The 25,115-nt window shown below is 41.8% G+C and overlaps 3 protein-coding genes across 3 annotated transcripts; all 3 read left to right on the top strand.

Moving 5' to 3' along the window:
• The first annotated feature begins 2,763 nt into the window (after nucleotides 1-2,763).
• On the top strand, nucleotides 2,764-4,254 carry LOC136181280 (trace amine-associated receptor 8a-like). The gene is made up of 2 exons (XM_065962301.1): nucleotides 2,764-2,927; nucleotides 3,087-4,254. The coding sequence occupies exons 1-2, from the start codon at nucleotides 2,764-2,766 to the stop codon at nucleotides 3,913-3,915; spliced, it is 993 nt and encodes a 330-aa protein (XP_065818373.1). The 3' UTR covers nucleotides 3,916-4,254.
• A 5,379-nt stretch (nucleotides 4,255-9,633) lies between these two features.
• On the top strand, nucleotides 9,634-10,832 carry LOC110001909 (trace amine-associated receptor 9-like). The gene is made up of 2 exons (XM_020657466.2): nucleotides 9,634-9,837; nucleotides 10,026-10,832. The coding sequence occupies exons 1-2, from the start codon at nucleotides 9,658-9,660 to the stop codon at nucleotides 10,830-10,832; spliced, it is 987 nt and encodes a 328-aa protein (XP_020513122.2). The 5' UTR covers nucleotides 9,634-9,657.
• Nucleotides 10,833-14,259: 3,427 nt separating this feature from the next.
• LOC110001910 (trace amine-associated receptor 13c-like) lies at nucleotides 14,260-15,805 on the top strand. Its single transcript, XM_020657467.2, has 2 exons — nucleotides 14,260-14,496; nucleotides 14,685-15,805. The coding sequence occupies exons 1-2, from the start codon at nucleotides 14,260-14,262 to the stop codon at nucleotides 15,489-15,491; spliced, it is 1,044 nt and encodes a 347-aa protein (XP_020513123.1). The 3' UTR covers nucleotides 15,492-15,805.
• The last annotated feature ends 9,310 nt before the right edge of the window (nucleotides 15,806-25,115 follow it).

Below are 25,115 nucleotides of genomic sequence, written 5' to 3'. Positions count from 1 at the left end.
GCTCTCCGAGAAACTGAGATGCGTTCACTGGACAATCCGAGCTCAGGAAACAGGAGGTGAGCTTGTGTCTCCGAGCACCAGAAGTCAGCGCTTGGAAAGAGATAGAACAATGGAAGTCTTGGAGTTTTGTAGCCTGGCCTGCTCCATGGGGGGTCTACCTCAGGTCCCCTCCAATGAGAAAAGAGAGGTTCCGGTCCCCCCTTACTTCACGCATAGGTGTGAAGTACCACAGGGGATTCTGGGATTAAGAGTCCTTTTAGGCCTCTTTGTGATTTCAGTGAATAACTCAAATGAGGCTTTTACAGAGGTGCAGGCCCAAGTCCATTGTTTGACTGTCCTAAGCCTGCGTGGCCCAACAAGGGGTATAAGTCTTATTAGTTGTATGTATAAATTGTATTCTTCGATTTTAAACTGCAGACTAGTTGACCACCTTGAGAGAACGGGTGTGCTGGTGGATGAGCAAAATGGATTCAGAAAAGCTAGAGCATGTATTGATCAAAAAAATTAAATAAATAAAAATGTGCCTCATACAGAGCCCATATGGCTGGATTTGGCCTACATTCATTATTGTCCAATGACTTAATAGTTTGTCTTTTTCTAGCCCATGTATTCTCTTCTGACTGTCCTCTGTGGCAACAAAACCAGCTGACTTAAAAGTCTAGTCGAGATAAAACCATGTTGCGGGAACTTGGACATAGTTGATCGAATAAGCAAATGATGATTTGTGTAGCACACATTCACCACAAATGATTGATGATTCCATGCAATTTTCATTTCACTGCACTGTCCAATATGCTTTGTATTATAAATGTATTCAACTCACAGTAACTAAGATTTGTTTGCCTTTGCAGGTTTCCATTGAGATTCAGACTGACTGTTCAAGACCCAATATGAGTCTCGTTTTGGATCTGTTCTTATGTCCACCAGTTACTTTTGTGCTTAATGTATTCAAGCTTACTTATAATAACTTGATGAGTACACTGATATTCTCTAGCCGGAGAAATCGTTTTAATCTTTCCTTGGGTTTCTGGCTTTCTCTCTCCCTACATAATAAAAATGATTACTGTAGTATTGGAAAGGTGTTGATTAGATTAGGGGCATTCGACAGGAAATTCAATTAACACCTGGAAGAAGGAACAACTAATTCTTGTTTCATGATCTCATAAACATAGATGCTCGGAGATCGGATATATGAGCAAATAATAAATTAGTGACTTATAGAAAAATAGAACTGGAATGGCAATTGTGAGTGTGGTCTTTTTACCTGCTCCTTTATAATATTAAATAAAGAGTAAGGTCTTTTACCTGCTTTTTGTCAAGTGTTTCCAGATAACACTTGTTATGAGTAGACGCTCTACAAATAAAGATTGATTGATTGATTGATTGATTGATTGATTGAATGTGTGGTTGTATTTACATTCTCTGCTATTGGACAAATTGTGGGCATTGTTTGAAATTAAAACCTGCAATCCTTAGTGTTGGGGATCACCAAGATCAAAACATACTGTATGGGTTATCTTCCTTTGCTATGTTCGTATATAATCAATAAAAAGCATGGGGATAATACAAGCTATGAGATTTTCCTGAGTCTACTTTTCTGGGTTTTTAAAAGTAGAAAGAGACATAAATTGCTAACCGGCTTACAGGCCAGCAAGAAGCAGAAGCAGCTACTCACAGAAGCAGCAAGCAACTGAGCGGTGATGTTCTTGGGTTTCAAATACATGGGCCAGACGTGGCCATCGAACAGACTGGGGGGGGTCTGACACCGTGTAGTTCCTAGAGCACCTCCTCTTTTTGCGTTCGTCGTAGGGGATGGAAATAAAGAAAAGTTGGTTCAGCACGTCGATTATGACGATAATGATCAAACTTCAACAGGTTCTCCAACCATGCTAAGACCTCATTCAATATGGCATCCATGTCCAAAGCGGCAGGCAGTAAATTAGAGAAGAATGGTTCAGCAATAATTGAGCCTTTTTTTTTTGCCACTGTCTCAACTGTTCTGAAACATGACGGTTTCAAATTGGGCATTTAATTCCCCCAAAACAACAAAAGTTGTTGGTTTCATGTTATCTTTGAGCTATTTTAAAGTTAACATAGTGTTTTGCAAATCATGGTTAATGGACTTGAGCTTGTATAGCGCTAGTCTTCAGCCTACTCAAAGCACTTTCTACAGGTCATACATACACATTCAAACAAATTCACACAATGATGGTAGAGGCTTCTATGTCAAGAGTCCATCAGTATTAACAATTCCATTCATACAGATTGATACACTGCTGATGAAAAAACAGGGGCAACTTGGGTATGTCTTGCCCAGAGAAACATCGAACACAACATGGCTGCAGGAGCTGAGGATCCCCAAAGACCTTCCGGTTGAGACGACCCACTCTACCACTGAACCCCAGTTGTCCCAACTTGTATTAGAAATGGGGTTTTACTTGCATGTATTTTAAGTATTCAAGCTAGGAAAGAGGCCACATTTAGCAGAAGCTGGCCTTTTCTTAGAAAACGCTCTATATCGTTCTACAACTCAGAGTCCAGCTGAGAAGTTGAATTATTTTGACATGATGGAGAATAACTTATGTTGAAATAAAAACGTTTTAAGACGGTGTATAGAGCAAGGGGTGGGGCCTATCAGTCCCCAAGACAGAAGGAATCTTAGAGGAGGAACAAATGGTCCACATTAATTATAAAACGTCTGACCTTTGTTTAAAACACTGCCTGAACTTGGAAACTTCACATCTCTGCCACTCTGTCTCTCTGATGATGGAGGGAGACAAACTCTGCTTTCCACAACTCAACACCTCCTGTACAAGGCCAAAGAGCTCTCACTCGGACACTGTGCTAATTTACATTGTGCTGTCCATCATCTCAATGCTCACCGTATCTCTCAACATGCTGGTGATCATCTCCATCTCACACTTCAAGTATTTGTTTATTTGATCTATTTTTTAACATGGTTGCTTAAATACTTAAATAATCAAAAACTTGAACTCTATCCTAATACTGATTTTGCCCTGACCTGGTCTTGTGTAATCTTCCGAAATGGAAAGTGATGTAAATATGTATGCTGTCTTTATCTTCAGGAAGCTCCACACTCCTACAAACCTCCTCCTCCTCTCTCTGGCTGTCTCAGATTTCTTCGTGGGCCTCCTCATGTTCTTTCAAATCATCCTCATAGACGGCTGCTGGTTCCTCGGTGACTTTATGTGTAATCTCTATTATATTCTAGATTTCATAATTACATCCTCATCCGTAGGAAACATGGTGCTCATATCAATCGATCGCTATATTGCCATTTGTGACCCTCTGCACTATTCTACAAAGGTGACTGTGAGAGGAACTATAATCTGCACTTGTCTATGTTGGGTCTGTTCTGTTCTGTACAACAGTATCATTATGAAAGATAACTTGAAACAACCAGGCAAGTTTAATTCCTGCTCTGGAGAGTGTGTGGTTGTTGTTGATTATGTTGCTGGACTTGCAGATCTATTTTTTTCCTTTATTGGTCCTGTCACCGTCATCATTGTTCTGTACATGTGTGTATTTGTTGTGGCTGTGCTTCAGGCTCGTGTCATGAGGTCTCATATTGCAGCAGTCTCGATCAAAAGTTCAGTGACTGTTACTGCCAAGAAATCTGAAATGAAAGCAGCCAGGACTCTTGGGGTTGTTATAGTTGTGTTTCTTTTATGCCTTTGCCCATATTTCTGTGTAACACTCTCAGGACAGGACACTTTGCTCAACGCTTCATCTGCTGCTTTTGTCATATGTTTGTTCTACTTCAACTCCTGTCTAAACCCCTTGATCTACGCCTTTTTTTACCCCTGGTTTAGAAAATCTGTAAAGCTTATTGTTACTCTTAAGATACTCAAACCTGGTTCCTGTGAGACCAACATACTGCAAAGAGCACTGTGAACAGGGAATCTGTTCTGAATCTGAATCTGAAATTAAATTTTTGACCCATTGGCCAAGGTGGCAGGTAGATGAAAAAATTCACCGGCCAAACATATTTTTTACCGGCCAAAACAACAAATTTTCTTATTGTGTCCTTTACACGTCTGTTACAGTACATTTAATTGAGAAGGCATATGTTTTGTTTAATCAATAACACATTTAAGTCACAAATTCGATCATGTCATCTGATCAGGAAATTGAGAAATTGTAAAAAAATATATATTTGCTGGCCTTTATTTTATGTATTATTTGTAGGCAGTAGTTCACAGACCCCCCCCCCCCCCCCACCCGCCCCCCGCTCCCCTCTGAACCGCCCCTGCATTAAAACATTACAGACTATAAACAAAAATCCATCAGAAAATAATAAATTATTAATCTTCAAAACAAGTTTTCTCCTGATTTAGCTTTGACAATATTAGACACTTGATATAATCAGCCTGCTCATTATTTGACGTGTGTATATCTCTGACTGCTCCTGCTGCACGTGAAGGAAGAGAAAAGTGGAGCGTGCATTTAGAGTCCTCTGGCATATCTCAAGTGTTTGTAACAGAGCGTTGTTTCACAGAGTCTGTGTGGAGATGTTCACACACTCATGACGTTGATATCACTAAGTTAGCTGCAGACACGGTGAGAGTGAACGGAGAAAAGTCGAACCGACCGTTTGACCGGATTACATGTGTTCCCGACTCGGTCCGTACAGATTACGGATAAACTGTGCACTGTAGCACTAAAAGTAAATAGGTGCGTGTGGTGCCCTGCGATGTTCACAGACAGTCATGACAGCAGAGAGAGGAGCAGGGAAAAGTAGCTGCAGCTAGGCTACATCAAACATGCTTAATACTCATAGCATAGTTTTTATGACTTTTTGATCAAACCTTTTACCCGCATTTGGCGCTTGGCGGACTATTTTGGACCCTGTATACACACATTTGTACATCTGCTCTACAATCATGCAGATGCACATGTAACCATGTTTGTGGATACTGCACTAGTGAAAGGAGGTGGCTATAGAGTTCATATCCAGAAAGGTTTTGGGGTTTTTTTCATTCAGAAAAAATCATGGAAAACCAACACATTTATTGTACACAACTCAGAGTTTCAACTTCAAACATAAAGTGTGTTTTGAAATCCCATAGGGCTCTGCACCACCCTCAGTGTATAATTAGCTGCTTGTAGGTAATGTGTTCCTCACGGCATATTTTCACACTTGCTTTCATTAGTGCCGTATGATGACATCGTTGTTATGAGAGGGGTTACTGTGAGACAAAACAAGTTCTAACATCAACACAGGATGCAAATACCACTAAACCAAAAAAATATCTTAAAGTGAACAGTCAGCTAAACTCTTCTGCAGAGATCCCACTGTCATAGTGAAGCATTTGTGATGCAACATTGAAACAGCAGTACAGAAAGTTTGCTCATCACTAGAATCCAAAATATTTTTTGTTTTGACAACTTTATCAATACAGTTATCATTTTGTAAGGACATCTGCCTTGTATTTAGAATAATATGTCCTTCCTTTATTTTTTTTACACTGTGTCAGGCATAAGCATCTAAGTGACTTAATATTGTCAAAAAAGTCAAACAAACCCTGTTTAAAAAAAACACATTGCATGAAAGGGTTCACAGTTTTTGAAATAACTTGTGTTTTAAAGGGATACTTCACCGGTTGAAACATGAATCTGTATTTAAATTGGGTCATATATTTAGTTGAAATGTGAAATCATTTTTGAAATTGGTGCCTTCTTGTCCGTGAAAAGGGAGAAAAATTATTATTGGTTCTTGTGGATAAAAGACAACAACTCCCAGAATGCACAGCTCTGCCCCAGCCGTCCCGGCTCCTCACCATCACCGTGGCCGACAGGCAGGTCTTGTGTTTCAGCAGCCCTAGCAGCCGCCCCGTTCCTCCAGCCTTAACTGCTCGTAGCTATATTGCGGCTTGTAGAGATAGCCACAAACATCCGATTCGAGCATGAGACAACATATACACAATAGAGTCAACATGTGTATAGTGGACTTAGGAAAGCCCTACTTGACCAAAGAGAGAGGTGTGTCCACATCCTCAGGAAAAATACAAATATGTGAGACCTCCAGCAGGCCATGGGTATTTTGTAGCTGAGTGTAAAGTTCAGCACAGGTCTAAAAGAGGGTTATCCATCCAAAAATGGTGGATTACTTCCTCTGGGTGTGGAGGGAAGTATCTGCCTAAAAATGAAGGAGTTCAAGTATCTTGCTGTCTTTTTCAATGAGGGTAAAATGGATTGGGAAATTGACAGCCAGGTTTGTGAATCATCAGCTTTCAATTGACCAGTCTATCTCAATTCCAACCCTCACCAATCAAAGTCAAAGTCAACTTTATTGTCAATTTCAAAATATTCCAGACATACAGTGGAATCGAAATTGCGTTTGTCTCCGTCCCACGATGCAATTAAAACGATGCAATTGCAAAATTAAAACAGATAAATAAAATGAGGTAAAATAAGATAAATAATATTTACAGTAATAAATTCTAAATTGGGCAAAAGGTACAAAATGGTAAATAAAATAAAATAAAATTTAAAGAAAAAGTAAAATTGTGCAATATGTGCAATGTGCAGTGAACTGATTGTACTTTTGAAAAGTTAGCTTCAGAGTTATTAGTCCAGAGTTCTGTAAACTTGAGCAATGTGCAGTAAACTGAGTGTACTTTTGAGATGTTAGCTTCAGAAATATTAGTCCAGAGTTCTTGGTGGTAAATGGGAGGGGGTTCAATGTCCAGTGTTCGTGGGGGCAGAGGGGAGGGAAGGAAGAGAGTGGAGAGAGTTAAGCTTCCTGACAGCTTGGTGGAAGAAGCTGTTTCCCATTCTGTTGGAGCCGGCCCGCAGGCTGCGGTACCGTCTCCCCGATTGCAGGAGGCTGAAGAGGCTGTGTGAGGGGTGGGTGGGGTCACGCACAATGCTGGTTGCTTTGCGGGTGAGGCAGGTACCGTAGAGGTCCAGAAGAGAGGGGAGTGGGACACCGATAATCCGTTCAGCAGCCTTCACTGTGCGCTGCAGGGTCTTGCGGTTGGCAGCAGTGCAGCTCCCAAGCCACACAGTGATGCAGCTGGTCAGGATGCTCTCGATGGTGCCTCTGTAGAAGGAGCACATGATGGATGGGGGGGTTCGTGCTCTCTTCAGCTTGCGGAGGAAGTAGAGGCGCTGCTGGGACTTCTTGGCCAGTGATGTGGTGTTGGTTGTCCAGGAGAGATCCTCACTGATGTGAACCCCCAGGAACTTGGTGCTGCTCACTCTCTCCACAGCAGCACCGTCGATGGTCAGTGGGGGTTTAGGAGTGGGGACTCTCCGGAAGTCGACAACAACCTCCTTGGTCTTGTCGACGTTCAGGAAGAGGTTGTTGTCTCTGCACCATGTGGCCAGTTGGCTGACCTCCATCCTGTAGTGCGTCTCATCGTTGTTGGAGATGAGACCAACCACTGTTGTGTCGTCCGTGAACTTCACAATGTGGTTGCTGCTGAAGGATGGAGCGCAGTCGTGGGTCAGCAGCGTGAAGAGCAGGGAGCTGAGCACACAACCCTGGGGGGCCCCAGTGCTCATGACGGTGGTTTCTGATGTGCTGCCGCCGACCCGCACTGTCTGAGGCCTCTCGCTGAGGAAGTCCAGCAGCCAGTTGCACAGGGAAGTGCTGAGCCTCAGCTGGTCCAGTTTGCCGATCAGCTGCTGAGGGATGATGGTGTTGAATGCTGAACTGAAGTCTATGAACAGCATTCTGACGTATGAGTTTTTGGTGTCCAGGTGGGTGAGGGCTGGGTGGAGAGCAGAACAGATGGCATCCTTGGTATGCAAACTGGTAGGGGTCCAGGGTGGTGGGGAGGGTGGATTTGATGTTGGCCATGACTAACCTTTCAAAGCACTTCATGACGATGGGGGTCAGTGCAACGGGTCGATAGTCATTGAAAGTGGATGGTGAGGGCTTCTTTGGAACGGGTATGATGGTGGTGGCTTTGAAGCACGACGGAACAACAGCCTGACTCAGAGAAGCGTTGAAAATGTCTGTGAAGACATCGTTGAGCTCCTCTGCACAGTCCTTCAGCACACGGCCAGGAATTTTGTCTGGACCTGCAGCCTTGCGGGTTTTGATCTTGGAGAAGGTTCTCTTCACGCTGGCTGCAGTCAAGCACAGGGTCTGGTCGTGGGGAGGGGGGGTGGTCTTCTGTGGGGGCGTGCTGTTGTGTGCTTCAAACCTGGCAAAGAAGCTGTTGAGGGCGTTCAGCAGAGAGGTGTTGCTGTCACAGGTCTGTGGCTTGGGTTTGTAGTCCGTGATGGTCTGGATACCACGCCACAGGTTCTGCGCGTCTTTGCTGTCCTTTAAGTATCCGGTTATTTTTAGTGTGTAGCTGCGTTTGGCTTCCCTGATGCCACGGGACAGGTTGGCCCTCGCTGTTCTCAGGCAGGCTGCGTCCCCAGCTCTGAAGGCGGTGTTCCTGGCCCTCAGTAGCCCGCGTACCTCTCCTGTCAGCCATGGCTTCTGGTTAGCCCGGGTGGTGATGGTTCTGGTGGTGGTGACATCAGCAATGCATTTGCTAATGTAGGAGGTAACAGTGTCAGAATACTCCTCAATGTCTGTGTGGTTGTTGGAGGTGGCTGCCTGCTTAAACATCTCTCAGTCTGTGGTATCAAAGCAGTCTTGTAGCGCAGCAGAGGCCTCCTCTGGCCACACACATACCTGCTTCAGAACTGGTTTGGTGACTTTAACCCTGGGTCTGTACGCTGGCATTAGCATTACACTGATATGGTCAGAGTGGCCGATGTGGGGGAGAGGTGAAGCTTTGTAAGCACCTTTAACTGATGTGTAAATCATGTCCAGAATGTTACCTTCTCTTGTGGGAAAGGTCACGTGTTGGTGGAAGTGGGGTAAAACCGTCTTGAGATTTGCATGATTAAAATCCCCAGCGATGATGAAAAATCCGTCTGGGTGGGCTGTCTGTTGCTCACTGATGGCGTTGTAAAGTTCCCAAAGTGCGTCGATTCTATCAGCGTTGTTGGTGGTGGGGGGAATATACACAGTGACCAGCAAGGTCGCTGTTATCTCTCTCGGTTTATAGAAAGGACGGCACTTCATGATCATAAACTCTGCCAGCGGTGAACAGTGTTTACATACCACAGCAGCATCTCGACACCAAGCATCACTGATGTAAACACAGACTCCACCACCTTTCTTCTTTCCTCCTTTAATAAGGATTCTGTCCGAACGGTAGCATGTGAATTGTTCAAGCTGAACGGCGGAGTCTGGGATGCGTTCGTTCAGCCATGTCTCTGTGAAAATGTACGCACAGCCGTCCCTCACATCGCGGTGCACAGCTCTCAGTAGCTCTATATGGGGGGTAAACCGGCTTGTGAAGAAAGAAAGGCCCAGAACACGCTTGGATAATGTCCATTACCCATTTTGCTATGTAACACTTTGGAATCCCCCTGTAGGAACTGGAAAACATTGATGGGGAGAGGGACGTCTGGGTCAATTTGCTTAACCTGCTGCCACTGCCACTCGGCCCTGGATAGGTGGAAGTAGTATTTTGATAGACGGTGCATGGATAGGTCAGGGTCACAAGAGGGAAGGAGAAGTGGGCAGGATTTTACAAGAGGTATAAAAGACAGAGTCAATTGAGAATGTCTGAGAACTTTGGTGAGAAAGCTGCCAGAGCTCAGCAGCTTCTAGTCCTTCTAATGACAGAGACCATGAAAGAGGCGGACCTCTGCTTTCCTCAACTCCTGAACAGCTCGTGCAGGAAACCAGAACTTCCTGACTCCAGCACTGGGCTACGCAACTTTGTGCTGTACTTGGTGTCTCTTTTCACTGCATTTCTCAACCTGTTGGTCATTATCTCCATCTCACACTTCAGGCAAGTAACCTCGTAACAAATGCAAAAATAAGTTTTTCATGGGGATGAAGTTTAATGATTTAAAACAAATGTGTGAGCTGTTAAATCATAACTCTGAAGTTGCTTGTTTACTATGTGGCTTTTAAATACTTCAATAGTTTGGTAATATTTTTTGTAGTGTTCACAATTGTGATATTCTCTTCATTCAGCCAGCTCCACACACCCACCAACCTCCTCCTCCTGTCTCTGGCTGTCTCAGATTTTCTTGTGGGTTTCTTGGTGATGCCGGTTGAAGTCCTCCTGACAAAGAATTGCTGGATCCTGGGTGACCTCATGTGTGTGTTATATTTTCTGATACCCATAATCACAGTCTCTGCCTCTGTAGGAAGCATGGTGCTCATATCTATAGACCGTTATGTGGCCATTTGTGACCCGATGCATTACCCGACAAAAGTGACTTTAAAAATGGCTACACTTTGTGTTTTCTTGTGTTGGATTTGTTCTGGAATATATAGCATTATCCTTCTATTGGATAACCTTAAGCAACCAGGCAGGAATATTTCCTGCAAAGGAGAATGTGTAGTTAACATATTAGCAACTGTTGATCTAGTTGTTTGCTTCATTATTCCCATAACCATTATCATTATTATGTATATGAGAGTATTTGTGGTGGCTCTGTCTCAGGCTCGTGCCATGAAGTCCCAAATTGCAAATGTCTCACTTAAGCATTCAAAAACTGTGAAAGTTAAAAAATCTGAGCTAAAAGCAGCAACAACACTTGGTATTCTGATAGTTGTGTTTCTGATGTGTTACTGTCCATATTATTGTGTTCTTCTGGCAGGCCATAACATCTTAATTGGCTCCTCAAGTGAGACTTACATGATTTTGTTGATGTATTTTAATTCCTGTCTCAACCCTACCATCTATGCCCTTTTTTACCCTTGGTTTAGAAAATCTATTAGACTTATTGTGACTTTACAAATAATGCAACCTGATTCACATAAGGCCAACATACTTTAAAGAGACACTGTAGGAAGACTGAAAAATGCTTTTGTGTGTGCAAATTCATGATCAATGAATACAACTGAATCTTTTTTTACAATTGTCTTTTCAAATGTTTTGATCTCAAACAACTTTCTGTTACTCTCTGTAATCTCTTAACCTTGACTGAGCTTGCACATTCGGTTTTATTTGAAAAGGTTAGGAGTCTGAAAACTTCCCTTTCAACATTAAAAATATATGAAGGACTTGATTAATTTTTGACATGTTTATAATCAAAAATTACTCATAAGAAATATTAATGGTATACTTTTGATGAAGGATATGTTTCATAGATGACTATTTTGTCATCACAGTCTCAGTCATAAGCATCCAAGTGGAAGAAACATTAAAAATGAAGTCAAAGAAAACATCAATACACATTTAATTCAAAATAATTTCATTTTAATTATTTATCTTGTTTTAACATATTTTTTTAGATTTAATCTTCTGTGACTGTAAATTGTTTGTCTTGGGGATTTTTAAATTTTCTATTTCAGTGCTTGTTTTCATCTGTCATGAAGCTTTTGTTGTCTTGTGTGAAGCACTTTGAATTGCCTTGTTGAAATGTGCTTTATAAATACACTTGCCTTGCTATACTTAAAGAGTTTTGTTGGATAAAACACAATGACAATAAAGATCTATCTATCTTTACATTCTTTCAAAAATCACATTGCACCAACATGTTTACAGTTTTTGACAATGATTCTTTTTTTAACGATTTAGTTTTGAATCTTAGAATATACAAGAAAGAGAACCACCCTTCTTGCATCAACAAATGAAACACCCACAGTTGTAACGAAGACAAGGGAGAGCAAGAAATACCACAACACAAGTCCCACATTTAAACTCACCACCTAAACTTTAGTTCTGCCCTATCTGATTAATTTTAATAAAATATGTGATATAAAAAATAAAAGACACAAATTAAAATGTAATGTTGGTGTCATTCCCCACTATATCTCCCAAAATGTTCTGTCACTTTTAAATGTTCTGTCAAATAAAGGCTACCCTTCCTTCCATTGTTATTTTTTATTCACTTCAATAGTATGCACCTGCAGATGTCAAATCCAGGCAGAGTCCGAAATCAACTCTTTGACTCATCGGCCAAGTTGGCGGGTGGATCAAAAATATGACCAGTAAAAATAACAAAATGTGTTTTTGTTTTATGTACATTTGTTTTCCACATTTATTGAGTTAATAAGGTATTTCGTTCTGTTAAATGAGATCACAGTTTAAGTGGAGGATTATTTTATCAGATCAAGAAATTGAGAAATGATGAAAATTATATTTGTGCCACTTTATTTTTTTAAAAGGAAGTATTGCCCAGGCCACCCCCTTCTTCCCTCTGGAACAACCCTTGCATTACCACTTTACAGACTCAAAACAAAAATCCATCTGGGAATAATGAATAAGCTTTATACTAGAAAAACTATTTTTTTCCTGATTGAGATTCGACAGAGTCGAACACTTAACATAAGCACTAGGGATGTAAAGATTAATCGTGAGGCAGTTAAAAATAGATTCAAAGGTGTCAAGGTTCACATCGGTACTCTGAAAATGAATCACAGTAATATTGTGAGTGCAGCAGCTGTAGAGCAGAGGTGGTTGGTTGTAACAAGCAGGCGTTATCGTGGCAGCTGCAGAGGCCAAACCACACTAACAAGTGGGTTTGCAGCCCTGCTCACCCAAACGATTGCCCAAACCAATCCTCACTAACTGGCTTACACCATATGTCTACAAGACATTCCCTAATCTGCTGTGTAGACTGAAACCTCAACATTTAAAATTAAGAAGAAATCCCTCATTGCAAGGAGAAACCTTTACCTTTAAATTGTTGGACCATATGCAGTTGTCAACAATCAAGAAAGTCTAGAAATCTATTGCAACAACAAGGAAAGCTCTTTATGCCATCCTGTTCCTACTGGCTTTCAGGCAAGTCATGGCCATCTCTGGAAGTGGGATATGTTAAATAGATCTGTTAAAGCAAGGTCTTCAGCTCCCATCTCCAGAAAAAAGTCCCCTGCATACTTGGGGAGGTTGGGGGTATGGAGTTTGATTTGGCCATGTTCAAAACCTCTAATGTGGAGGCAGCTGCTAGTAAATGCTGCCAGAAAACCATCTGTGCCTGTAGTGGCTGCAACCTAAGAACCCACTGGTAAACACAAGCTGTAAAGAAGGCCTTTTGAGCTTGGTAAACCACAGGTCTCCAATGGCTTGGGGGGCTGTGCCTTCTGTAATGGGGGAAGCAATAATTCGCTGTGAGAGGGGTTCAGGGAGGCTATTGAGAAGCATTTATGATTAGCACCAAGGATGCTCTGGCAAAAGGTCAGACGACTCAGGAAGTCAGAGAAGGGATTGTCCCAGGCTGTTCATAGCAGGAGTGGAGAACTGCTACCAGACTGGAAACGATTGTCGAACCTTTAATACAAAAGAATCTATGCAGGTTCTGTCCTGGCCACGGGACAGTGGATCAGCTGCTTAACCGTGCAAGGCTTCTAGGGAGAGAGCGGCAGTATAATAATGCAGTCAACATGTGTATTGTGGACTTAGGAACGGACTATGATCATGTCCCTTGGAGGGTCATGTGGAGTCTTCTGTTGTGAATATTTAGTTCTGGGGCCATTGATCCATTACAAGATCAATGTCAATGTCAATAAGCCATCAGGTCTCTGTTTGAACAAAGTGAGAGCTGTGTCCAAATCCTCAGGAAAAATACAAACATGTTTCGGGTGTGTGTGGTCTTCAGAAAGGCTGCCACCTTGTCACCGATCATGTTTTTTTTATTTTATTGATTTCTTCAGTCTGGGACCTCCAACAGGCCTTGGGTATTTTGTAGCTGAGTGTAAAGTTCAGCACAGGTCTAAAAGAGGGTTATCCACCCAAAAATGGTGGATTGCTTCCTCTGGGTGTGGAGGGAAGTATCTGCCTAAAAATGAAGGAGTTCAAGTACTTGCTGTCTTTTTCAATGAGGGTAAAATGGGTTGGGAAATTGACAGCCAGGTTGGTGAATCATCAGCTTTCAATTGACCAGTCTATCTCAATTGCAACCCTCACCAATGGTCAAGAGCTGTGGGTAGTGCCAAAAAGAATGAGAGTGCTGACAGGAACAGCAAACTTGTGAAGTGACAAGTTCAGGTGGTGAAAGAAAGGCCCAGAACACGCTTGGATAATGTCCATTACCCATTTTGCTATGTAACACTTTGGAATCCCCCTGTAGGAACTGGAAAACATTGATGGGGAGAGGGACGTCTGGGTCAATTTGTTTAACCTGCTGCCACTGCCACTCGGCCCTGGATAGGTGGAAGTAGTATTTTGATAGACGGTGCATGGATAGGTCAGGGTCACAAGAGGGAAGGAGAAGTGGGCAGGATTTTACAAGAGGTATAAAAGACAGGGTCAATTGAGAATGTCTGAGAACTTTGGTGAGAAAGCTGCCAGAGCTCAGCAGCTTCTAGTCCTTCTAATGACAGAGACCATGAAAGAGGTGGACCTCTGCTTTCCTCAACTCCTGAACAGCTCGTGCAGGAAACCAGAACCTCCTGACTCCAGCACTGGGCTACGCAACATTGTGCTGTACTTGGTGTCTCTTTTCACTGCATTTCTCAACCTGTTGGTCATTATCTCCATCTCACACTTCAGGCAAGTAACCTCGTAACAAATGCAAAAATAAGTTTTTCATGGGGATGAAGTTTAATGATTTAAAACAAATGTGTGGGCTGTTAAATCATAACTCTGAAGTTGCTTGTTTACTATGTGGCTTTTAAATACTTCAATAGTTTGGTAATATTTTTTGTAGTGTTCACAATTGTGATATTCTCTTCATTCAGCCAGCTCCACACACCCACCAACCTCCTCCTCCTGTCTCTGGCTGTCTCAGATTTTCTTGTGGGTTTCTTGGTGATGCCGGTTGAAGTCCTCCGGACAAAGAATTGCTGGATCCTGGGTGACCTCATGTGTGTGTTATATTTTCTGATACCCATAATCACAGTCTGTGCCTCTGTAGGAAACATGGTGCTCATATCTATAGACCGTTATGTGGCCATTTGTGACCCGATGCATTACCCGACAAAAGTGACTTTAAAAATGGCTACACTTTGTGTTTTCTTGTGTTGGATTTGTTCTGGAATATATAGCATTATCCTTCTATTGGATAACCTTAAGCAACCAGGCAGGTATATTTCCTGCAAAGGAGAATGTGTGGTTAATATATTAGTAACTGTTGATCTAGTTGTTGGCTTCATTATTCCCATAACCATTATCATTATTATGTATATGAGAGTATTTGTGGTGGCTCTGTCTCAGGCTCGTGCCATGAAGTCCCAAATTGCAAATGTCTCACTTAAGCATTCAAAAACTGTGAAAGTTAAAAAATCTGAGCTAAAAGCAGCAACAACACTTGGTATTCTGATAGTTGTTTTTCTGATGTGTTACTGTCCATCTTATTGTGTTTTTCTGGCAGGCCATAACATCTTAATTGGCTCCTCAACTGAGACTTTCATGACTTTTTTGATGTATTTTAATTCCTGTCTCAACCCTACCATCTATGCCCTTTTTTACCCTTGGTTTAGAAAATCTATTAGACTTATTGTGACTTTACAGATACTGCAACCTGATTCACATGAGGCCAACATACTTTAAAGAGACACTGTAGGAAGACTGAAAAATGCTTTTGTGTGTGCATATTTATGAACCATGAATACAACTGAATCATTTTTTACAATTGTCTTTTCAAATGTTTTGATCTCAAAACAACTTTCTGTTACTCTCTGTAATCTCTTAACCTTGACTGAGCTTGCACATTCGGCTTTACAAAGTGTTTGAAACCAGTTCGAAGGTTGTTTTAAATTCACTTTCATTCTTTTTCTTAAACTTTCATTGGAAACCATTACTATTGGGATTTTTAGAAAACCCCTTGTTCATATTTTATGATTTGAAAAGGTTAGGAGTCTGAAAACTTTCCTTTCAACATTAAAAATATATGAAGGACTTAATTAATTTTTGACATGTTTATAATCAAAAATTACTCATAAGAAATATTAATGGTATACTTTTGATGAAGGATATGTTTCATAGATGACTATTTTGTCATCACAGTCTCAGTCATAAGCATCCAAGTAGAAGAAACATTGAAAATGAAGTCAAACAAAACATCAATACACCATTAATTCAAGTTAATTTCATTTTATTTATTTATCTTGTTTTAACATATTTTTTAGATTTAATCTTCTGTGATTGTAAATTGTTTGTCTTGGGGATTTTTAAATTTTCTATTTCTATGCTTGTTTTCATCTGTCATGAAGCTTTTGTTGTCTTGTGTGAAGCACCTTGAATTGCCTTGTTTAAATGTGCTTTATAAATACACTTGCCTTGCTATACTTAGAGAATTTTGTTGTATAAAATGCAATGACAATAAAGATCTATCTATCGTTACATTCTTTCAAAAATCACATTGCACCAACATGTTTACAGTTTTTGACAATTACTAATTTTTTCAAGATTTAGTTTTGAATCTTAGAATATACAAGAAAGAGAACCACCCTTCTTCAAATCAATCAATCAATCATTTTTTATTTGTATAGCGTCAACTCATAACAAGTTATCTCGAGACACTACAAAAAGCAGGTAAAATACCTTACTCTTTGCCTTTCAACATTACAAAAGAGCATGTAAAAAGACCTTACTCATTGTTATGTTACAAAAAGCAGATAAAAGACCTTACTTATTGCTATATTACAAAGATCCGGCCTATCCATCATGAGCACTTTAGCAAAGCAGCAAAAGTTACAGTGGTAAGACAAAACTGCCTTAGTAAAAGGCAGAAATCTTCGGCCGGATCCCCGGCTCATGAAGAAACAGCCTTCACAGGCCTAGACTGCGCCGGGCTTGGAAGAGGATAGGGGGAGAGATGGGATAAGATGCAAGAAGAGGGATAGGGAGCAAGGGGGTAGGGGGAGGCAAGCGGTCCATCAATAATCTGGTGGGTGGGGGGGGGTTGTTGTGGCAGGCCGCCAACCAACGATCTTGAGGAGCCTAAGAGAGCTCAAGAGCTCCCAGGAAAGTAGGTGGTTAATGACTGAGATTTACAGATAGATACATGCAGTAATATGATGTACTGTATATGCACAGAGAGAGAGAGAGAGAGAGAGAGAGAGAGAGAGAGAGAGAGAGGAGCTCAAGGTGCCAGTTCCCCCGGTAGTCTAAGCCCACAGCGGCATAACTAAAAGCTGGTCTACACCAGCACGTTTCTAGCTTACATAACTGACTGGTGCCATCAGGCTTCATTGATAAATAAAGCTGAGTATCATCTGCATAACAATGAAACTGTATGGAGTGTTTCCTCATAATATTTCCCAGAGGAAGCCTATATAATGTAAAGAGAATTGGTCCAAGCACTGAACCTTGTGGCACTCCATGGCTAACTTTGGTGTGCATAGAGGACTCATCATTAACATGTACAAACTGAGATCGGTCTGATAAGTAGGATTCAAACCAACTTAGAGAAGTCCCTGTAATTCCAAGTAAATGTTCTAGTCTGTATAATAGGATCTGATGGTCAATGGTGTCAAAAGCAGCACTAAGATCTAACAAGACGAGCACAGAGAGAAGTCCCCTGTCTGAAACTAGAAGTAGATCGTTTGTAACTGCAGTCTCAGTGCTGTGGTGGACTCTAAATCCTGACTGAAACTCCTCAAATAAACTGTTGTCACACAGCTGATTAGCTACCACCTTCTCCAGGATCTTTGAGATAAAAGGAAGGTTGGATATAGGCCTGTAGTTAGCCAGAGTTCCTGAGTCCAGAGTAGGTTTTTTGAGTAGAGGTTTGATTACCGCTACTTTAAATGACTGTGGTACATAGCCTGCCAATAAAGACATATTGATCAAATCTAATATAGAGTTGCTAACTAAGGGAAAGACTTCCTTGAACAGCTTGGTTGGGATTGGGTCTAAAAGACAGGTTGACGGTTTTGACGCAGAAATAATTTAATTTAGCTCTGAAAGGTTGATTGGAGAAGAACAGTCGAGACTAATATCTGGTCCTGGAACTGTCTCTGCCGTATCAGACATATCTGCACCAGGTAAGGGCAGGAGGTTACTTGAGGTTAATTTTGTCTCTGATGTCTAGAATTTTGTTGTTGAAAAAGCTCAGGAAGTCATTACTGCTGAGGGCTAAAGGAATACAAGACTCAATGGAGCTATGACTCTCTGTCAGCCTGGCTACAGTGCTGAAAAGGTATCTAGGATTGCTTTTGTTTTCCTCGATTAGAGAGGAGTAGTAGGCAGCTCGAGCATGACGTAGAGCCTTCATATATTTTCTATGACTATCCTGCCAGAATAAACGAGCTTCTACCGTTTTGGTCGAGCGCCATATTCTTTCAAAATTCCGCGACGATTGTTTTAGAGTACGGGTTTCTGAGTTGAACCATGGAGCTATTCTCTGCCGTTTGATAACCTTCTGTTTTAGGGGAGCAATCGAATCAAGAGTAACTCTCAGTGAATCCACTGCACTATCAAAAAACTGATCTAGCTGAGAGGGACTAAAGCTATTATAAGAGTTTCCAACTGGGTTGAAACACGGTGCTGAATCAAAAGCAGCTGAAATAGCTTCCTTAAATCTAGCTACAGCACTATCAGATAAACTTCTAGAGAGCACATTTTTATTAAGCAGAGATAATTCTGGTAGGACAAAGTCGAATGTAGAGGATTTTCTAGGAAAACTGTAAGGTTTTGGATTTCAATGCCATAAGCTAAAACAAGATCCAGGGTGTGGTTAAAACGATGAGTAGGTTCGTTTATACTCTGGGTGAAACCAATAGAGTCTAATAGTGACATGAAAGCTGTGCTAAGGCTATCATTATCAACATCCACATGGATATTGAAGTCACCTACAACAATTATTCTATCACTGCTAAGGACTGAATCTGATAAAAATTCAGCAAATTCAGATAGAAACTCAGAATATGGGCCAGAAGGGCGGTAAACTACAACAACTAGAACTGGCTGAAAGGTTCTTGAGACTGGATGTGAAAGACTAAGAACAAGGCTTTCAAAAGAAGAAAAATTCAGTTTTGGTCGAGGGTTAACGAGAAGACCAGAATTAAAAATAGCTGCTACTCCACCACCTCGTCCGGTGTCTCGAGGTATATGAGTACAAAAATGACTGGGAGGAGTGGATTCATTTAAACTAACATATTCATCTCGACACAGCCAAACAAAGTAAATCAATATGCTGATCTGATATCAGATCATTCACTAAAAGAGATTTGGATGCTAAGGACCTAATGTTCAAAAGTCCGCAGTGAATCTTCTGATTTTTTTGCAAAATCGTATTCGTAGTCTTGATCCTGATGAGATTTTGATGATTTACGCCTTTTTTTTCTACGTTCGGATGACTTGGTCTGGGCCGGGGGACAGACACAGTACCTATAGTATGACTACAGTTAGATTCAGAATTACAGCTATAGTGACTGGGAGACAGATCTAAGGGAGGTGCAGAGAAGTGTGTAAGACTTTTTAATAAAATATGTGATATAAAAAATAAAAAACACAAATTAAAATGTAATGTTGGTGTCATTCCCCACTATCTCTCCCCAAATGTTCTGTCAAATAAAGGCTACCCTTCCTTCCATTGTTATGTTTTATCCACTTCAATAGTATGCACCTGCAGATGTCAAATCCAGGCAGAGTCCGAAATCAACTCTTTGACTCATCAGCAAAGATTAAGATTAAGATTAAGATTAAGATTTACTTTATTGATCTCCGCAAGGGGAAATTTCTGTTTTTACACTCTGTAAGTCATGCAACACACACATAGGTTGAAATATACACACATGCACAAACAGGATCCTATAGACATAAGATAAGATAAGATAATCCTTTATGTATAACACAATGGAGAAATTGACATTGTTACAGCAGCAAAGAGCAAAGATTGCAAACAAAAAGTGAACACAGAACAATTTAAATATAAAATGAAAAATTAAGAATCTACAAAAAAATAGATACTAAAAAAAAAAAATAGCACAGCTATTTGACAAAAGTGTAGTCCGTAATATTCAGTGTAACACAGACATGCACACAGTGCACATAAAGTGTAACATGTTATTGCACAGTGGTTTGATAAACATAATATAATATTAATATAACATTATTATTGCACAAAGTCAGAGTGAATTGTTCAGTGTGTGTGTGTTTTGTGATCTACTGGGAGCAGGCTTGGTTAAACAGTCTGACTGCAGCAGGAAGGAAGGACCTCTCCTTCTGACACCATGGGTGGCGAAGCCTGCTGCTGAAGGACAGTTGCAGTTCCATGCAGGGGGTGGGAAACGTTTTCCATCTTCTGTCTGCCACCACCTCAACAGGGTCCAGGGGGCAGCCCAGGACAGAGCTGGCCTTCTTCACCAGTTTGTTTAGTCTGTTCCTGTCTGCAGCCGTAGTGCTGCTGCTCCAGCAGACCACTCCATACAGGATGGCTGATGCCACCATAGAGTCATAAAAAGTCCTCAGGAGTGCTCCCAGCCCTCTCTAGGTGTGAGAGAGATCTCTGCATGAGGTAGATGACAGCATCATCCACCCCGATGCCTGGCTGATAGGCGAACTGCAGTGGGTCCATTGATGAGCTCACCAGGGGGCGCAGATGGTGAAGGACCAACCTCTCTTCATCAGGTGTGATGTCAGTGCCACTGGCCTGTAGTGGTTGAAGTCCTTGGGGCGGGAGATCTTTGGCACCGGTACCATGCAGGATGTCTTCCAGAGCTCTGGTACTCTCCCCAGTTTCAGGCTCAAGTTGCCCCGTAACCCCACAGAGCTGGTCTGCACAGGATTTGAGGAGCCTGGAGCTGATGCCGTCCAGACCAACTGCCTTTCTGACCTTCAGCCTCCTCAGTTCTCTGTTCACCTGGGCTGTTGTGAGTGACAGGCTGGAGCAGGGGGGCTGTGTGCTGGAAGGTGTGGGGGTTGGGGGAGCAGAGAGTGATGTGCAGGGGGGTGAGGTGGGGGTGGTGCAGTCAGCAGCGGGGGCAGACGGTGGTAGTTGCAGCAGAGTGGAATGGGTAGGGGGAGGAGTGGATGGCTGTTCAAATCTGTTGAAGAAAGTGTTCAGGTCATTCACCCATTCCTGATCCCTAACCAGTTCAGTGTTGGAGTCCTTGTGACCTGAAATGGTTTTCAGGCCCTTCCAGACTCCGCTGACATTCTTCTGCTGCAGCTGTTCCAACATCTTCCTCCTGTAGATGTGTTTCCCCTCCCTGATCTTCCTCCTCAGCTCTCTCTGCACAGTCTTCATCTCCTCCTTGTCTCCTGACCTAAAAGCCCTCTTTTAGTCCTTGAGGAGGACCTTTATTTCAGGAGTAATCCACGGTTTGCTGTTGGCAAAACAACGTACAGTCCTGGTGGATACGATGTGATCCACACAGAAATTAATATCTGTATTAATCGGCGATATCTGTAATGCAGTGTGTGAGACTGTCAATGTTCTCCCTATGGTCATCACAGAACACTTCCCACGCAGTTGTCTCAAAACAGTCCTTAAGAGCCTCTTCTGTCTCATCAGACCATCTTTTAACAGTGCAGGTGACAGCTGGTTGTCTGTGTACCAGAGGTTTGTACACAGGCAGGAGGTACACCAGGTTGTGATCTGGTCTTCCACGGGGAGGGAGAGGAGATGAGGTGTATGCCTCCTTGGTGCTGGCATAGAAAAGGTCCAGTATTTTATTGTCTCTGGTGTGGCAGGTGACATATTGTGTGAAGGTGGGCAGGGTAGAGGAAGTAGAGGAACATACGCAGCTATCGCGATAACATGCAAGAATTCCCGCGGCAGATAGTAAGGTCTCATGCTAACAGCTAGCACTTCAATGTCCTTACTGCAGTGTTGTTCTTGTGTGACCCGGATTACACCATCTATCGTTCACGAACACCGCCAGCCCTCCTCCCTTCCTCTTACTGCTCTCCTTTGTCCTGTCAGCCCACATCAGCTGAAAACCATCCAGCTGAGCATTTGAGTCCGGTATTAGCTCCGTTAGCCAGGTCTCTGTGAATAGCATTAGGCTACATTCCCGATATTCCTTAAGTCTCCAAAGCTGTTCAGTATATTATATGAATTATTTCAGTCCTGTTTTGATAATGGCATGATTCCTACTCAGTGGCACAAAACTATCATTAAACCAATCCCCAAATCTTCAAAAATTTATCCTGGGCTACCACTCAATTATAGGGTGTTGGGATTGTATCAAGTCAACTTTGGTTATATTCTTTAATAATTATACTTAATTATTAATAATATAAATAAAATATCATTAAACTATGTTTAATCTTGTTTTGGGGCACCAACCTGTAATCAGGTAAATATAACCAAAATATCACTCAAATCAGTCTCAAATTAGTTATTTAATTACTAATATTATTAATAATGAATAACTATATTTAATAAATTGAAGGCGTGAAATCCGTACACAAAGCCTTCGCACCCAGCTTATATCACAATGTAAATACACCAGTAACCACAAACAACTGCTCTCTTAAATTATAACAGAATTTATTTAAACAAAGCAACATCAATCCAAAATCAATGAACTTAATTAAACAAATAACTATTATAAACTAATCTAAGCAACAAACATTATCAAGCAAAGGCTTGTGGAAGGTGTGTGTGTGTGTGCGCGCACGTATGTTGGTGTGTCTCAGCGTGCCCCGCGATGTTCACAGACAGTCATGACAGCAGAGAGAGGAGCAGGGAAAAGTAGCTGCAGCTAGGCTACATCAAACACGCTTAATACTCATAGCATAGTTTTTATGACTTTTTGATCAAACCTTTTACCCGCATTTGGCGCTTGGCGGACCATTTTGGACCCTGTATACACACATTTGTACATCTGCTCTACAATCATGCAGATGCACATGTAACCATGTTTGTGGATACTGCACTAGTGAAAGGAGGTGGCTATAGAGTTCATATCCAGAAAGGTTTTGGGGTTTTTTTCATTCAGAAAAAATCATGGAAAACCAACACATTTATTGTACACAACTCAGAGTTTCAACTTCAAACATAAAGTGTGTTTTGAAATCCCATAGGGCTCTGCACCACCCTCAGTGTATAATTAGCTGCTTGTAGGTAATGTGTTCCTCACGGCATATTGTCACACTTGCTTTCATTAGTGCCGTATGATGACATCGTTGTTATGAGAGGGGTTACTGTGAGACAAAACAAGTTCTAACATCAACACAGGATGCAAATACCACTAAACCAAAAAAATATCTTAAAGTGAACAGTCAGCTAAACTCTTCTGCAGAGATCCCACTGTCATAGTGAAGCATTTGTGATGCAACATTGAAACAGCAGTACAGAAAGTTTGCTCATCACTAGAATCCAAAATATTTTTTGTTTTGACAACTTTATCAATACAGTTATCATTTTGTAAGGACATCTGCCTTGTATTTAGAATAATATGTCCTTCCTTTATTTTTTTTACACTGTGTCAGGCATAAGCATCTAAGTGACTTAATATTGTCAAAAAAGTCAAACAAACCCTGTTTAAAAAAACACATTGCATGAAAGGGTTCACAGTTTTTTAAATAACTTGTGTTTTAAAGGGATACTTCACCGGTTGAAACATGAATCTGTATTTAAATTGGGTCATATATTTAGTAGAAATGTGAAATCATTTTTGAAATTGGTGCCTTCTTGTCCGTGAAAAGGGAGAAAAATGATTATTGGTTCTTGTGGATAAAAGACAACAACTCCCAGAATGCACAGCTCTGCCCCAGCCGTCCCGGCTCCTCACCATCACCGTGGCCGACAGGCAGGTCTTGTGCTTCAGCAGCCCTAGCAGCCGCCCCGTTCCTCCAGCCTTAACTGCTCGTAGCTATATTGCGGCTTGTAGAGATAGCCACAAACATCCGATTCGAGCACGAGACAACATATACACAATAGAGTCAACATGTGTATAGTGGACTTAGGAAAGCCCTACTTGACCAAAGAGAGAGGTGTGTCCACATCCTCAGGAAAAATACAAATATGTGAGACCTCCAGCAGGCCATGGGTATTTTGTAGCTGAGTGTAAAGTTCAGCACAGGTCTAAAAGAGGGTTATCCATCCAAAAATGGTGGATTACTTCCTCTGGGTGTGGAGGGAAGTATCTGCCTAAAAATGAAGGAGTTCAAGTATCTTGCTGTCTTTTTCAATGAGGGTAAAATGGATTGGGAAATTGACAGCCAGGTTTGTGAATCATCAGCTTTCAATTGACCAGTCTATCTCAATTCCAACCCTCACCAATCAAAGTCAAAGTCAACTTTATTGTCAATTTCAAAATATGCCAGACATACAGTGGAATCGAAATTGCGTTTGTCTCCGTCCCACGATGCAATTAAAATGATGCAATTGCAAAATTAAAACAGATAAATAAAATGAGGTAAAATAAGATAAATAATATTTACAGTAATAAATTCTAAATTGTGCAAAAGGTACAAAATGGTAAATAAAATAAAATAAAATTTAAAGAAAAAGTAAAATTGTGCAATATGTGCAATGTGCAGTGAACTGATTGTACTTTTGAAAAGTTAACTTCAGAGTTATTAGTCCAGAGTTCTGTAAACTTGAGCAATGTGCAGTAAACTGAGTGTACTTTTGAGATGTTAGCTTCAGAAATATTAGTCCAGAGTTCTTGGTGGTAAACGGGAGGGGGTTCAATGTCCAGTGTTCGTGGGGGCAGAGGGGAGGGAAGGAAGAGAGTGGAGAGAGTTAAGCTTCCTGACAGCTTGGTGGAAGAAGCTGTTTCCCAGTCTGGTGGAGCCGGCCCGCAGGCTGCGGTACCGTCTCCCTGATTGCAGGAGGCTGAAGAGGCTGTGTGAGGGGTGGGTGGGGTCACGCACAATGCTGGTTGCTTTGCGGGTGAGGCGGGTACCGTAGAGGTCCAGAAGAGAGGGGAGTGGGACACCGATAATCCGTTCAGCAGCCTTCACTGTGCGCTGCAGGGTCTTGCGGTTGGCAGCAGTGCAGCTCCCAAGCCACACAGTGATGCAACTGGTCAGGATGCTCTCGATGGTGCCTCTGTAGAAGGAGCACATGATGGATGGGGGGGTTCGTGCTCTCTTCAGCTTGCGGAGGAAGTAGAGGCGCTGCTGGGACTTCTTGGCCAGTGATGTGGTGTTGGTTGTCCAGGAGAGATCCTCACTGATGTGAACCCCCAGGAACTTGGTGCTGCTCATTCTCTCCACAGCAGCACCGTCGATGGTCAGTGGGGGTTTAGGAGTGGGGACTCTCCGGAAGTC

The sequence above is a fragment of the Labrus bergylta genome, chromosome 13 (genome assembly GCF_963930695.1).
Source record: "Labrus bergylta chromosome 13, fLabBer1.1, whole genome shotgun sequence".
NCBI classification, from domain to species: domain Eukaryota; kingdom Metazoa; phylum Chordata; class Actinopteri; order Labriformes; family Labridae; genus Labrus; species Labrus bergylta.
Note: the sequence above shows the minus strand (reverse complement) of the source record. Positions and strands in the feature narration are given on the sequence as shown.